The 11,768-nt window shown below is 54.0% G+C and overlaps 1 protein-coding gene and 1 long non-coding RNA gene across 4 annotated transcripts in view; one reads left to right on the plus strand and one right to left on the minus strand.

Annotated features, from left to right (window-relative positions):
• Positions 1–8,591, plus strand: part of ZNF362 (zinc finger protein 362) — a 35,768-nt gene extending 27,177 nt beyond the window's left edge. For all 3 annotated transcript variants that reach the window (XM_079130867.1, XM_079130868.1, XM_079130869.1), the window contains 3 exons: positions 3,262–3,340; positions 3,452–3,610; positions 7,001–8,591. In XM_079130867.1, coding sequence (XP_078986993.1) covers positions 3,262–3,340; positions 3,452–3,610; positions 7,001–7,117 — 355 coding nt within the window. In that variant the 3' untranslated portion in view covers positions 7,118–8,591. The remainder of the gene's footprint in view (positions 1–3,261; positions 3,341–3,451; positions 3,611–7,000) is intronic.
• Positions 7,432–11,766, minus strand: LOC306656046. Its single transcript, XR_013762401.1, has 2 exons — positions 11,571–11,766; positions 7,432–11,421 (listed from the first exon to the last, which is right to left on the minus strand). It is a non-coding gene; the product is annotated as an uncharacterized lncRNA (long non-coding RNA).
• Between the last annotated feature and the right edge of the window lie 2 nt (positions 11,767–11,768).

Consider the following 11,768-nt stretch of genomic DNA (forward strand, 5'->3'; position numbering starts at 1 on the left):
ATCACTTGCCCTTGGTCACCCAGCTAAGAGGTGGCAGAAGGGATTCAGGCTCAGTGCACCAAGGAGCGGCCTGTGCTTCAGAAAGAAGTTAGGGGCTGGACTATCAGGCTGCAGAAGCAGCTGGCGTGGGGTGGAGGTACTGGGCAAGGGAACAGGACCCGTCTTTTGGGCCTCCTGTGGGGCTGGGGCTATGGGGTGGAAGAGCAGTCCAGGGGCACCAGTGGCTGCCCGAGCAAGTGACCCCCTGGGATCAACACGAGCGTCCTGTCGCTAAGCAGGTGGGAGCCAGACCCGGTGCTCCCCAGGTGGGAAGATGTCCTGGAAGGAGAATTCTGACACGAATCCTGACTTGGGCCTGACTTGAAGTTCAGGCACTGAAGGTGAGAGCCACGTGCCCAGGGGAACAGGCGGCCTGGCCTTCGTCCCTGAGGGTTTTTTTTTTGAGCTACCCAGTGCTGGGTGCCACACACAGGGATAGCTCAGCGGTCAGAGGCAGGCCCTGGCCTAGCGGAACTCCCCTGGGGCCTGGAGACAGTAGGCAGAATGAGGCAGAGGTGGGGAGAGTGGTCTGGGCCCAGCAGAGGGGCGAGGCGTGCCTGTGGCAGGAGTGGCAGGAGCAGAGGCTCAGAGGCCTGCGGGGAAGGGAGGCTGCAGGGAGCGAGATGCCAGCGGAGAGCAGGCCAGGGGAGGAGGCTGTAGAGATCCAGGCCAGGACGTAAAGGCCTCGAGAGTGGGGGCAGGGGCTTGGGCTCTGTCAGGGGAAAGGGGAGAGACGGTGGAGGTGGCCACACAGAGCCTTGACCAGGGCAGACGCCTGTGGCTGCTGCCATGGCTGAGGTCAGGGGCAGGTGCTGAGGCCGAGAGCCCAGGGAAGGGGCTGGGCTGTCTGTGAACCTGGGCCTCCTAGGAGGAGGCCACAGGGAGAATTTTTTGGTCAGGAGGGCTTGGCTAGGTCCCCAAGGAGGGACCTGGAGTCGCTAGAGAACCATCAGTCAACAAACACAAAACATACCTCTGGAGTGGAAGAGGACCGTGGATTGCGTTTCTGTTGTCAGCGACTGACTTCAGCGAGAGCTGACTGCCCCTCACTCAGGCAACAGCTAGTTACCGCGTCCTCTGTGCACTGAGATCGGGCCCGCCCCTGGGGACACAGAGGCCTTGTTCTCCAGGAGGCACCAAGAACGGTGACCAGACACGGAAGTGTTCACGCACTCTGGGAGTGGGGTGTCCTGGTCCTGGTGTTTGGGGGGGCTACAGGGGGTCTGACTTCTTCTGGGGGTTCAGAGAAGACCACCCTGGAAGCAGCTGAGAGGGAAAGTGGCTGGACAAAGGGCTGCAGGTGGGAGGAGCTCAAGAGGCCAGAGGTGTCAGTGGGGCTGGGCTCAGAACAGGGGAAGGACCGTGGGGAGCCTCCTGAGGTTTAAATCAAAAGCAGATCCTGTCCGGGGGGGGCCCTCAGGCATGTGGGCCCCCTGCCCCCGCATGTGCAGGTCCATAGGTGCTCTCAGAACTGGGTCAGCTCCACTTGGCATCTAGGTGCAGTCTGTGGGCAGGGCCTTAGGCCTTGGCCTACCTTCGGGGTTCCCTGTCTGGTAGAGGAGTCAGACTTGTGGGCACCCTGAGAATCCAGAGGTATCAGCACTGTGGGGAGGAGCCGCCATGCAGGGGCCCTGGGAGCCCGGTGGGGTGTGGCAGAGCACACTCGGGAAGGACGAGATGACTTTGGGCAGGCGAAGGATGAGGTGCGGGCAGGGTGAAGGCGTCGTGGGGAGAAGCCTCAGGTGTGGTCACCAGGTACAAAGTGGTTCCCTATCCAGGACAGGGACAGAATGTGGAGGTGAAGCTGGGCCAGCGATGGAATCAGGCCTGGCCCTGGATCATGGCAGCCAGTATTCCAAGCTCTTTGACAGCAGGCAGCGCATGTCCCTAAGTCCAGCGCTGGTCCTGGCTGAGGGGCCTTGGTTTCCTGGAGGAGCTGATGTGGGCAGAGCAGACCCAGGCGGGGGAGGGCGAGAGGGCCCGTGCGCGGGATCTTCATTCTCCTTCCACTGAATGGTGCTCGTTGGCAAATTAGGGGAGGAGGTTTGGGCCTGCCGGCTTGGCTCAGAGGGTTTGCCGGGACCAGTGCCTCTGGACGAACCGGGGAGCTGCCCCTGAGGCTGTGTGTGGCCTGGGAAGGTCACCCCTTGGCATGTGCCCGATGCCCCGGCTCGTGTGAGCTGCCGTCACCCTTCAGGATGTCACCTTCTCAACTGTCTTATCCCGTCACTGATGTAAAACTGCCCCCGCGTTGCAAGGTCCCCCAGCCTTGTTCAGTTCTTCCCACACTTTCTGCCTCTGCGTGTGCTTGATTTCCTTATTTCATGCCTATAGTTCATTTCTGCCAGACAGTAGTTTTGTCTGTTTTGTTCACTGATATACCCCAGGTGCCTCGCGTGGTGCCCGGCGCACAGGAACCTGATGTAATAAATGTGGAATGAATGATGCTACTGCAGACCTTTCCTGGGTGCTGCCTGTGCCCGGCCGAGCGCCTGACGTGTACTATCTGGCGTGGTCTTCACAAAGCCAGTGAGGCAGGGGCTGTAATTTTATATCCATTTTGCAGATGAGGAAACCAAGGCTCAGTGATTTGCCCAAAGTCACCCCGAGAGTAAATGATGGATCCAGGATAAAAACTCAGGAATGGGAGGCGGGGGGAACACAAGGTGCTATCAACAAGGACACAGAGGGGCTAAGCTTCAGGGCCATGGTCCTGAATTTTCTAATTCAGGGTTAGACACATCACCATGTCAGGCACATGGAGAGGGGACAGGAAATAGAGGTCAGGAGCCAATTTAAGGGGGATACCCTTCTTCTGGGAAGGGAGGTCCTGACAGTGCTGTGAATCTGTTTTTCTCACTGTGTGGTCTGCACGATGGCAGAAGAGAGGGACACCACAAAGTCCAAGCGAGTCCTCTGTGCTCCGCTAGAAGCGAGGCTGGATCTCTGAGTGGGTGCTCTTGGTAGGCTGGGTGCAGCAGGACCCCTGGGGAGTGGAAAGCTTTGATCAGACTGACAGTGGAAGCTGGAGAGGGAAGGAGCGACAGTGGCCTTTGAAATCCACAGTTCTTGCTTGGGGCTCACTCTTGGCCACTGAGGAGAGTGGGTCAAGGGGACTGAGCACCTCGGGAGTAGAGGCATGGCCCAGCCAGCCAAGGGCTTGGGCCTGGAGCTGGTCCGGGGTGTGCCTGGGCCCTCCCCTCATCGGGCTGCCCCTTGCAGAATCCACACAGGTGACAGACCCTACAAGTGCCCACATCCTGGCTGCGAAAAGGCTTTCACTCAGCTCTCCAACCTCCAGGTGAGTGTCTGCCTCTCTCCTGCCCCGGGACACAGCCCCCGCCAAAGGGAGCATAGAAGCGGGTGGGGCCGGGGTCCCACAGCCTCCTTACCCCCTGCTGTGTCCTCACAGTCTCACCAGCGCCAGCACAACAAGGACAAGCCCTACAAGTGTCCCAACTGCTATCGGGCCTACTCGGACTCCGCCTCCCTGCAGATCCACCTCTCAGCCCATGCCATCAAGCACGCCAAGGCCTACTGCTGCAGCATGTGCGGGCGGGCCTACACCTCGGTGAGTGCCCGCCTGGCCCCAGCCACCTCCCCACCAGCCTGCCTCCCACTCTGCAAGCAAACTAACAGGCCCAAGACCACAGGGAATGACAAAGCCAGGGCCTCTGCTTCCCACTTCAGCCTTTGCCTGTCCCAGACCACGCTGCCCACCTCCTGTCTGCCTGTAGTCTGGGTTTCTAAGACCCTAGAATCCTCAAGGTAGTGGAGGGGGCCAGACAGGCCGCTCTGAGTCAGGGAGAGAAGGGGCTCCCTGCTTCCTGTAGCTGCAATCCCCATCATGACCACAAGAGGGAACAGTGACTTGGCTCAGAGCCACCCTCATCTCAGGGAAGGCCTGAATAGCACTGGAAAGGTCATTGCATCCAGCCCCCTGTTCCTGGGTGGGAAAATTCCCCAAATTGGGGCCTTTGGGAACCCAGGTGAGTCACTTGTGTGTGTGCTTTAGGGTCTTCAAATATTCTGGTTAATAGACCCTCATATACCCAACATAGGGATCGCTGAGCCTCAGTTTCCTCATCTATCAAATGGATTAACTCAGGGTTTCTGGCTGGCAGAGTAGTGCCAAGTAAACCTTAGCTAGTGCAATGACTTATTCACTTGGTGGTTGCTGAACACTGTGCCAGGCTCTTAGGAATTGGATACCAAAGACATTTGTTGGCCCCAGGAAGGTTAGAAACTAACCTTGTTGGAGACAGATATTAAACAGGTAATCACACACATTAATGTTTAATGGCAAATGGTGACCACTGCTCTAAAATGGAGTTTCTCGACCTTATTGTCATCGATCAGGATACCTTTCTTGCATCTAGTAGGATGTTAAGCCTTGTCTGGCCTCTACTCACTAGGTGCCAGGAGCAACCTCCATCCTAAGTTGTGAACATCAGAAATGTCTCTAGATATTGCTCAATGACCCCTGGGAGACAAAATTGTCTCCGATTGAGAATCACCGCTCTAAGGATTGAGAGACAACAGCAGGAGAAACAAAATGGAGCTGGGAAGGTTGAAAGATCCAGATAAGGGTATCTGAGAAAGGGACATGTGTTAGTCGGCTTTCTTTTACTGTGACAAAATACCTGAGATAATCAGCTTTTATGAAGAGGAAAAGTTTATTTTGGCTCATGGTTTTGTAGGTTTCAGTTCATAGTTAGTTACTCCCATTGCTTTGGGGCCTGTGGCAGGGCATCATCATGGCTGGGAGCACATGGTGGAGCAAGCTGCTCACCTCATGGTGGCCAGGAAGCAAAGAGGAAGAGGCTGTGGTTCCAATGTTCCTTCAAGAGCAAGACCCCAATGACCTAACTTCCTCCCAGTGGGTCCCACCTTCTAAAAGTGCCATGGGCTGGGGACTAACAAGCCTTTGGGGGACACTGTAGATCTAAACTATAGCAGGATGTTTTGATAAAGCCTTGAAGGATAATTAGATGAAGAGGACAAAGGAGGCAAGAACCTTCCATGTAGGAAACAGTAAGTGCAAAAGTCCTGGGCGGAACAAACATGGTGAGGAGCAAGTTAGATCAGGCAGGCCTTGAGACCCTGTTGAGGAGTATGGACATTTTTCCATGTAGAATGAGAAGCTGTTCTACCCCTGAGACTGTCAGAGAGCATACTGTTGAAGTGTCAGTGTCATGCTGGGTGGATGGGGTCGTCACAGGCAAGACTAGTCAGGAGCTGGCCAGGCCTGCTGCTTGCCAAGTGCTGAGTATGTGACATTTTTCCTGGACCTGCAGGAAGAGGGCCCCAAGGAAACACTGCTCAGCCACTGACTTTGAGTCTGTCTCTGTCTCCCAAGCCCTGTACTCTGGATGGCCCTTTCACCATCACCTGCCCTGCCTTATTTATACCCCATTTTCTTTTTGGTATCGCGGATTGAACTCAGGGGCACTCAACCACTGGGCCACATCCCTAGCCCTAATTTGTATTTTATTTAGACACAGAATCTCACTGAGTTGCTTAGTGCCTCGCTTTTGCTGAGGCTGGCTTTGAACTTGCAATCCTCCTGCCTCAGCCTCCTGAGCCCCTGGGATTACAGGTGTGCACCACTGCACCCAGCTGTACCCTTATTTTTTAAAGTGAAATCTAGACATCCAGTTATTTCATTTGTAAATGAAATTTATGTCTCTAATGATAAGGACTTTTTTAAAAAAATATTTTTTAGTTGTCAATGGACATTTATTTATTTATTTATATGTGGTGCTGAGGCTTGAACCCAGTGCCTCACACTTGCCAGGCAAGCGCTGTACCACTGAGCCACAACCCTACAGCCCGAGGACTACTTTTTTAAAGAGAACATTTTCACAATATCTTTATAATAACTCTACAGATCACCCACCCAGTCAGCGTTGACCATTTTCATTTCTATTGAATGTCAATTTTATTTATTTGCAGTATTATTTTAAAATCAAGATCCAAATAAGAGTCCCACATTGTATGGGGTCAGTATATCTTTTAATCCAGAGCCCCCCCTTTTCCTTGCTATGTACTCATGGGAGGGGAGTTTCCCAGGGTGATGTTGACGGGGACCGCCTCTGGCATCATGCGTGAGCATGCCCCCACATCTGAGGGCTTCCTCTGCCAGATCTGAGCATGTCGAGCTCTGAGGCCCAGGAGTGGCAGCCAGGGACCCAGAATGCTGCCTCATGGCTGGTGGAGACAGTGGGCAATGTGGTGCTGCCTGACTCAGGGGCCCCCAGTCAGCCTGGGTCACCTTGCCCATCCCCTGGTGCTGCCTCAGAATAGACTTAGCAGAGCCTGTGGGGAGCCCCGGCCTGGCTTCACCCCCACCAGGACTCCTACTACCATCTGGAAAAAAAAGTAGAGACTGGAGAAAGCGTGGTGCCCTCAGCCCTTGCTGCCGGCGAGGGCTGTATCCAATCACCATGACAACCTTCCACTCTTACAGAAGAGGAGACCGAGGCTTGGTGGGTGAGCTGACCTGCCTAAGGTCCCACTGCTGCGAAAGAGAACTAGGCTCAAAGCCAGGCCCACTGCCCACCCCCTTAGGAATGCCAGCCAGGTACAGGGACTGGAGCTCTGTCCTGCAGACAGGGCTTTGGGTCATGCAGTGCATCCTGCTAGAGCCAGTTGGTAAAGGCGGCTGACCTGACCTTGGGGAGCCCCAGGCAGGCACTGCTGAGGGGCGAGCCTGGTGCCATCAGCTCCCCCAGACAGTGCTCTGTGGGCTCTGACTCTGGCCAGGCGGCGAGCACTTGCTGGCAGTAGGGCCATGTCCTTAGAGCCAATGCCCAGGCCCCGCTGAGCCCCCAGGCTGTGGCTGCCGACCACCAACAGGCCCACCTGCCAAGGAGCCCTCCAGTGGCCACTTCTGGGAGCTGCAGCCTCCCCTGTCTCCTTTCCAATTGTGACGCCTCGTGCATCTCACCCCTGCCCACAGGAGACCTACCTGATGAAGCACATGTCCAAACACACGGTGGTGGAGCACCTGGTGAGCCATCACTCGCCCCAGAGGACGGAGTCCCCAGGCATCCCGGTGCGAATCTCTCTCATCTGAGCCCCACCAGAGGCGCCGCCCCGCCCGGCCCATGGCAGGCTGACTCCTCCGGCAGCACCAGGCCCTGCCTCCCGCCGGGGGCCTCCGGAACCGCCGACCTCTTCTCCACCTTCCCGACCTGCCAGGAAACTTGGGCCGCAGAAGCCCTGCCTGGTCCAGTCCCAGGCCGGCCAGGCCAGTTGCAAGGTTCTGGACTGTTTTGGTGGCATCCAAAGACGATCTCAGAGCACTTTGAACCTGTCTGTTGAGTTTTCTTTTTGTTCCCCACCCTTCACTTGCTTCACTATTTTTTTTTTTAAGTTTGTTTTGGAAATAACAAAAAAAAAAAAAAAAAAAAAAAAAAAAAGATATTTATTGGCCAGGACATTGGTGCTGCTAAGACCGAGAAATGAAAATGATCAGGCAGATGGATGCAGAGAACCAGAGGGCTGCGTGGGACCTTCTCTGGCCATGGCCTCAGGTCTTAAGGGAAGGCTCAGGTCTGGGGCTCTGGACTGCAAAGAGGTCCCCAGATGGGTGGGAGCCGAGGCAGCTGGAGTTGAGCCCTTCGGCCCTGGTGCCCAGCTCGTACCACTGAGCTGTGCCCGGGCTCCACTGAGCAGAGGGTGCAGCAGCCGCCAGGGCTGTCCAGGCTTCAGGAGGCGGAAATGAGGGGCCGGGAGATCCGTAGGACCAAAGGGTGCAGTGACAGGCTGGGCGGCAGGCCCAGGGAAATGGGGTGGGGTGGGCTGGGTAAGACCTGGCCCCTCCTCTGCTGCCCTGAAGACCACCCCAGTCTACCTCGGTGCTGGCCAGGAAACCTATCGGCTACCTCTCCTGTCAACCCAGACTGTGGGCAGGGAGATGGGGAGGGAGTGGGCCTGGACCTGGGACCCCCTTCCAGAACTTCCTCCAGATGGGGGCAGTGCCCAGGGTGGGGGAATCCCCAGCCCAGGCCAGCCCCTCTGCAGGGAAGGGATCCTTGGGGGAGGGTCCCAGGAACAGACCCTGTCCCCAGCCCCCACAGATACACCCCAATCTGAAAGCCATGCGTGTCCATGTATATAGGAACCATGTACAGAGCCCGGAGAAGCCCTTCCACATCCCCTTGGGAAAAAAAAAGAAAGAAAGAAAACTAGACAGAAACTCATCTATATATTCTGTATCTGGAGTTCCGTTTTGAATATTAACTGTGTTATTTTTATACACTTTTTAAGCCTTAACTCGCCATTGATTTACCAGTTTAACGTTTCCTGGGGTTTCTTTTCCCATGGGGTTCTCTGCCCCCACCCTCACCCTTCGTTTGACTTTCGTCGTCTGATACTCAGTATTGTAGCTTTTTGTCCGCATGTTACTGCCCTGTAAATAAGCTGTTATACATACTGTTAACACCCCTTTGCTTTTTTCTATGGGACCTCCAGGCCACCATATTTAGAACTAGTTACCTTATTAAAAAAAAAGAAAAGAAAAGAAAAACAGTCTGTTGGCTTCTCAGTCTGCATCTTGGTGGCAGGGAGGTGAGGGCAGGTATCCCTCAGACACTTACTTCAGGAGAGAAGTTTGCATCCTATTTAAAAAAGGGGGTGGGGAGCAAGGTAAAAATCGAATGTGGGGGAAAAACATAACGGGGGCAAGAAACTAGAGAATTACAACCCCTCTGCTCTTTGTATTTCTCTGTTGTGAAGAATAAACTGTACCTGCACCGGGTGGCAGTGGTGTGTGACATGCTGTGCGTGAGAGCGGGGAGGGGCACCTTCCACCATTCCTCTCCTCTCCCCTCCCCTCCCCAGACTGGGGGCAAGGAAATGGCCGCTCACTGTGGGCCAGCCTCACCCTAGGCGCAGAGCCCAGTGCTCTGTGGTGTCAGGGACATAACGTTTGCCAGGTTTGTCTAGTTCTGAAGCCTTTGTAGACATTCTGGGTCTGCCAAGGGGTCTCACCTTCCCTGCTTTTTGAGGAGCACCCCACCTTCTGGGGGTCCATCGTGAGTGCCTCATTTGCGGAAGCTATTCCCTCGTTTGAGACGAATAGGCTTTCTTCAAGAAGTCCCCTTCACACATTTCGCCCCCAGGGAAGCCAGTGTTGTGACTGCAGAGGAGGGAAATGAAAGAATGAGTCTCCCCCAAGTTTATCCAGGCTGGCCCTGAGGAGGCATCAGGGAAGAGGCAGAAGTTCTCAGCCACGAGCCACTGTGGAACTCATTGCTGGGACCCATTCCTCTGAGTCCTCACGGTCCTTGTGTGTCAAGACTTGTCTGCAAGTGATAGAAGGTCCAAGTTCACAGGACAGCTTCAGTACCCAAAGGATGTGTCTCCAGCTCACCACTTGGCTATCATTTCTCAGGCTCCTCTGGGGTCAACTCCAGCCTACACCTGCCTGGCCTTCCAGCGGCCATTCTCTGTCCCTCTGTCAGAAGCCCCAGCAGGGGTCTCATGGGGTCTCCTCCTTCTGACAGGGGCATGGTACGCCCCAAGTCTAACTTGGCCGTACAGGCTGCACACCTGGAGCGCAGACCGATGCCTCCATCTGAAGTATGTCTTCCCAAGGGGAAACGAGGGTGTTGCCATGGAAGGGGGAATGGATGTGGGGTAGCCCAGAACCAACAGGTTTTCACTAAGCAGGCCTCATTTCTTGCTCTGAAATTGACATCCCACAGCCTGCCTTAACTGGAAAGGATGGGCTCTGGCAGCCTTATGGTGTCACATGACCCCATTCGAGCCACAGCTGATTGGCTAGACATGGACATGTGACTCAGCGTTGCAGCCAATGGTGTGTAGTGGCTGTTCTGGCTCTTGAGGGCAGACTGTGTGTACCTCTTCCGAAGGAACTTCTCAGTAATGTTGGTAGCTTGTAAGCGACCATGGTGGGATTCATACCATGGAAAATGGCAAATGCAACAAATCAGGGCTTTCTTTTTCCTTGAAGAGCCAGTTGCTATTTACTGGCACACCACTGGATGAAACTGCTTTCGATCTCCAGTCCATGAATCAGGAACAAGTTAGGAGAAGGTGGGCACCTGAACTGGAAGACCCTACAGCCAGGCGCTGGGGTAGCAATGTTGGGCCAGACACAAGCAGAACAAAGGAGGCAGGAAAAAGAAGTGGACAGAAGAGACAAAGCGCTAGGGACAACTTCGGTTCTGACCTTGTCTTTATCCTTTAGCCATGTTACTTTCCTGTTTGTTCTGGAAACCCTAAATTTAAGTTCCAATGGGGAAGTGACTTAACCTCTTCGTGTCTGATTTCCTCTCATGTAAAATGGGATAAATAATGGTAAGCAATGTGTAGTATGGATGTGAGGATTCAGTGAGTCAATACATGGTTAATGCTTAGAACTGTGCCTGACACAGGTAAGTACCCCCAAATGTACAAGTCATTATTGCTATTATTAGACTTAGCCTCACTGGATCAATGTTTCTCATGATCATTAATTCCTAAGTGAGCTAAAGGTGTTCAGGTATTTGTGGGGGTGACATCTGAGCTGCCATGAGAGGGTGGGGCACTGGGGACAGATGAAAATTTTGCATGTAGCAATGACACTTGGGAATGAGAGTTGGATTTTCATCTACTCAACTGGGGAGTGTGTGACACCCCTGTCCCTGTGGGCCCCAGGATAAAGCGCTGAGGAGGACAGTGGGGGTGGGGCATAGAATTAGCTGCAGGAGTTTTTTCTCCCTTTCAGGCCTGTCTCTGACCCATGTCCCTCTATAATCCCTGCTCCCTCCTTAGGCATCTGGGATCCTCAGAGGGAGCCATTCTCAAGAGGTTGCCCACCCCACTCTACTCTGCCCTGCCTCAAACCCCCTCTCCTTCCTCTGGAAAGCCTCCATCAGCAGCATGTGGTTGCCCGGAGCCCGGGATCAGGGAATTCCCAATTATACCATGTATTCCCCTGTAAAACAGGAAATCACTGTTCTTTGGTGAATTTCTTGCACTCTGTGAATTTGCTGGGAAAGGGCAGACAGAAAGAGGAACAGGACAATACCTGTCTTCTGGAGTATTACCACAAACCCTGAAAAGAGGGCTGTTGGCAACATTTTACATGTGAGAAAGCTGAGACCCAGCACAGGTAAGGAACTTGTCTACATCACACACAGAAGAGAAGCGGGTTCACATCCAGCTCTTACTGGCTTGTGGTCAGCTCTCCAGCAGCCCAAGGGTGTTAGGGTCAGTGAAGTTTGCAGCAAAAGGTAGAGGCTAAACATTGCCCCACCAGAGGAAAGCATGTGACCGCTTACAGTCAGCAGACGATGAATGACTTTTCTTGGGCACACCTGGCCTGTGCTGTCTCTCACCCAGAGTCCACAGGAACTGAGTTTTGCTCATCTAGTTTGGGTAGAAGGAACTGAGAAACTTAGAACTGCTTTTGAAAGGAGTGATCCCTCTCTTATCATCAACACCTGAACTTGCCTGTAAAAATTTTCAGAGTGTGAAAATCATCAGGGCCAGGTAAATAGCTGGAATTGTTATGCTACCTGCCAACAATGGAGGCTGCTAAATGTTCAAGGTCAGTGAGAACGCTCCATAGAAGATTCTGGAGACCCACAGTGAAATCCTACTTCCTCAGGACCTCAGTTTCCCCAACGATCAGACAAAATCTCCAGGGCTTCCAGTGGTCACTTTCCTTGGAAGGTCTGATGACTTCCAGCTCCTACTCAGGGGCTGTGTTTGTT

Source organism: Sciurus vulgaris (assembly GCF_902686455.1).
Source record: "Sciurus vulgaris genome assembly, chromosome: 1".
In the NCBI taxonomy this organism is placed as follows: domain Eukaryota; kingdom Metazoa; phylum Chordata; class Mammalia; order Rodentia; family Sciuridae; genus Sciurus; species Sciurus vulgaris.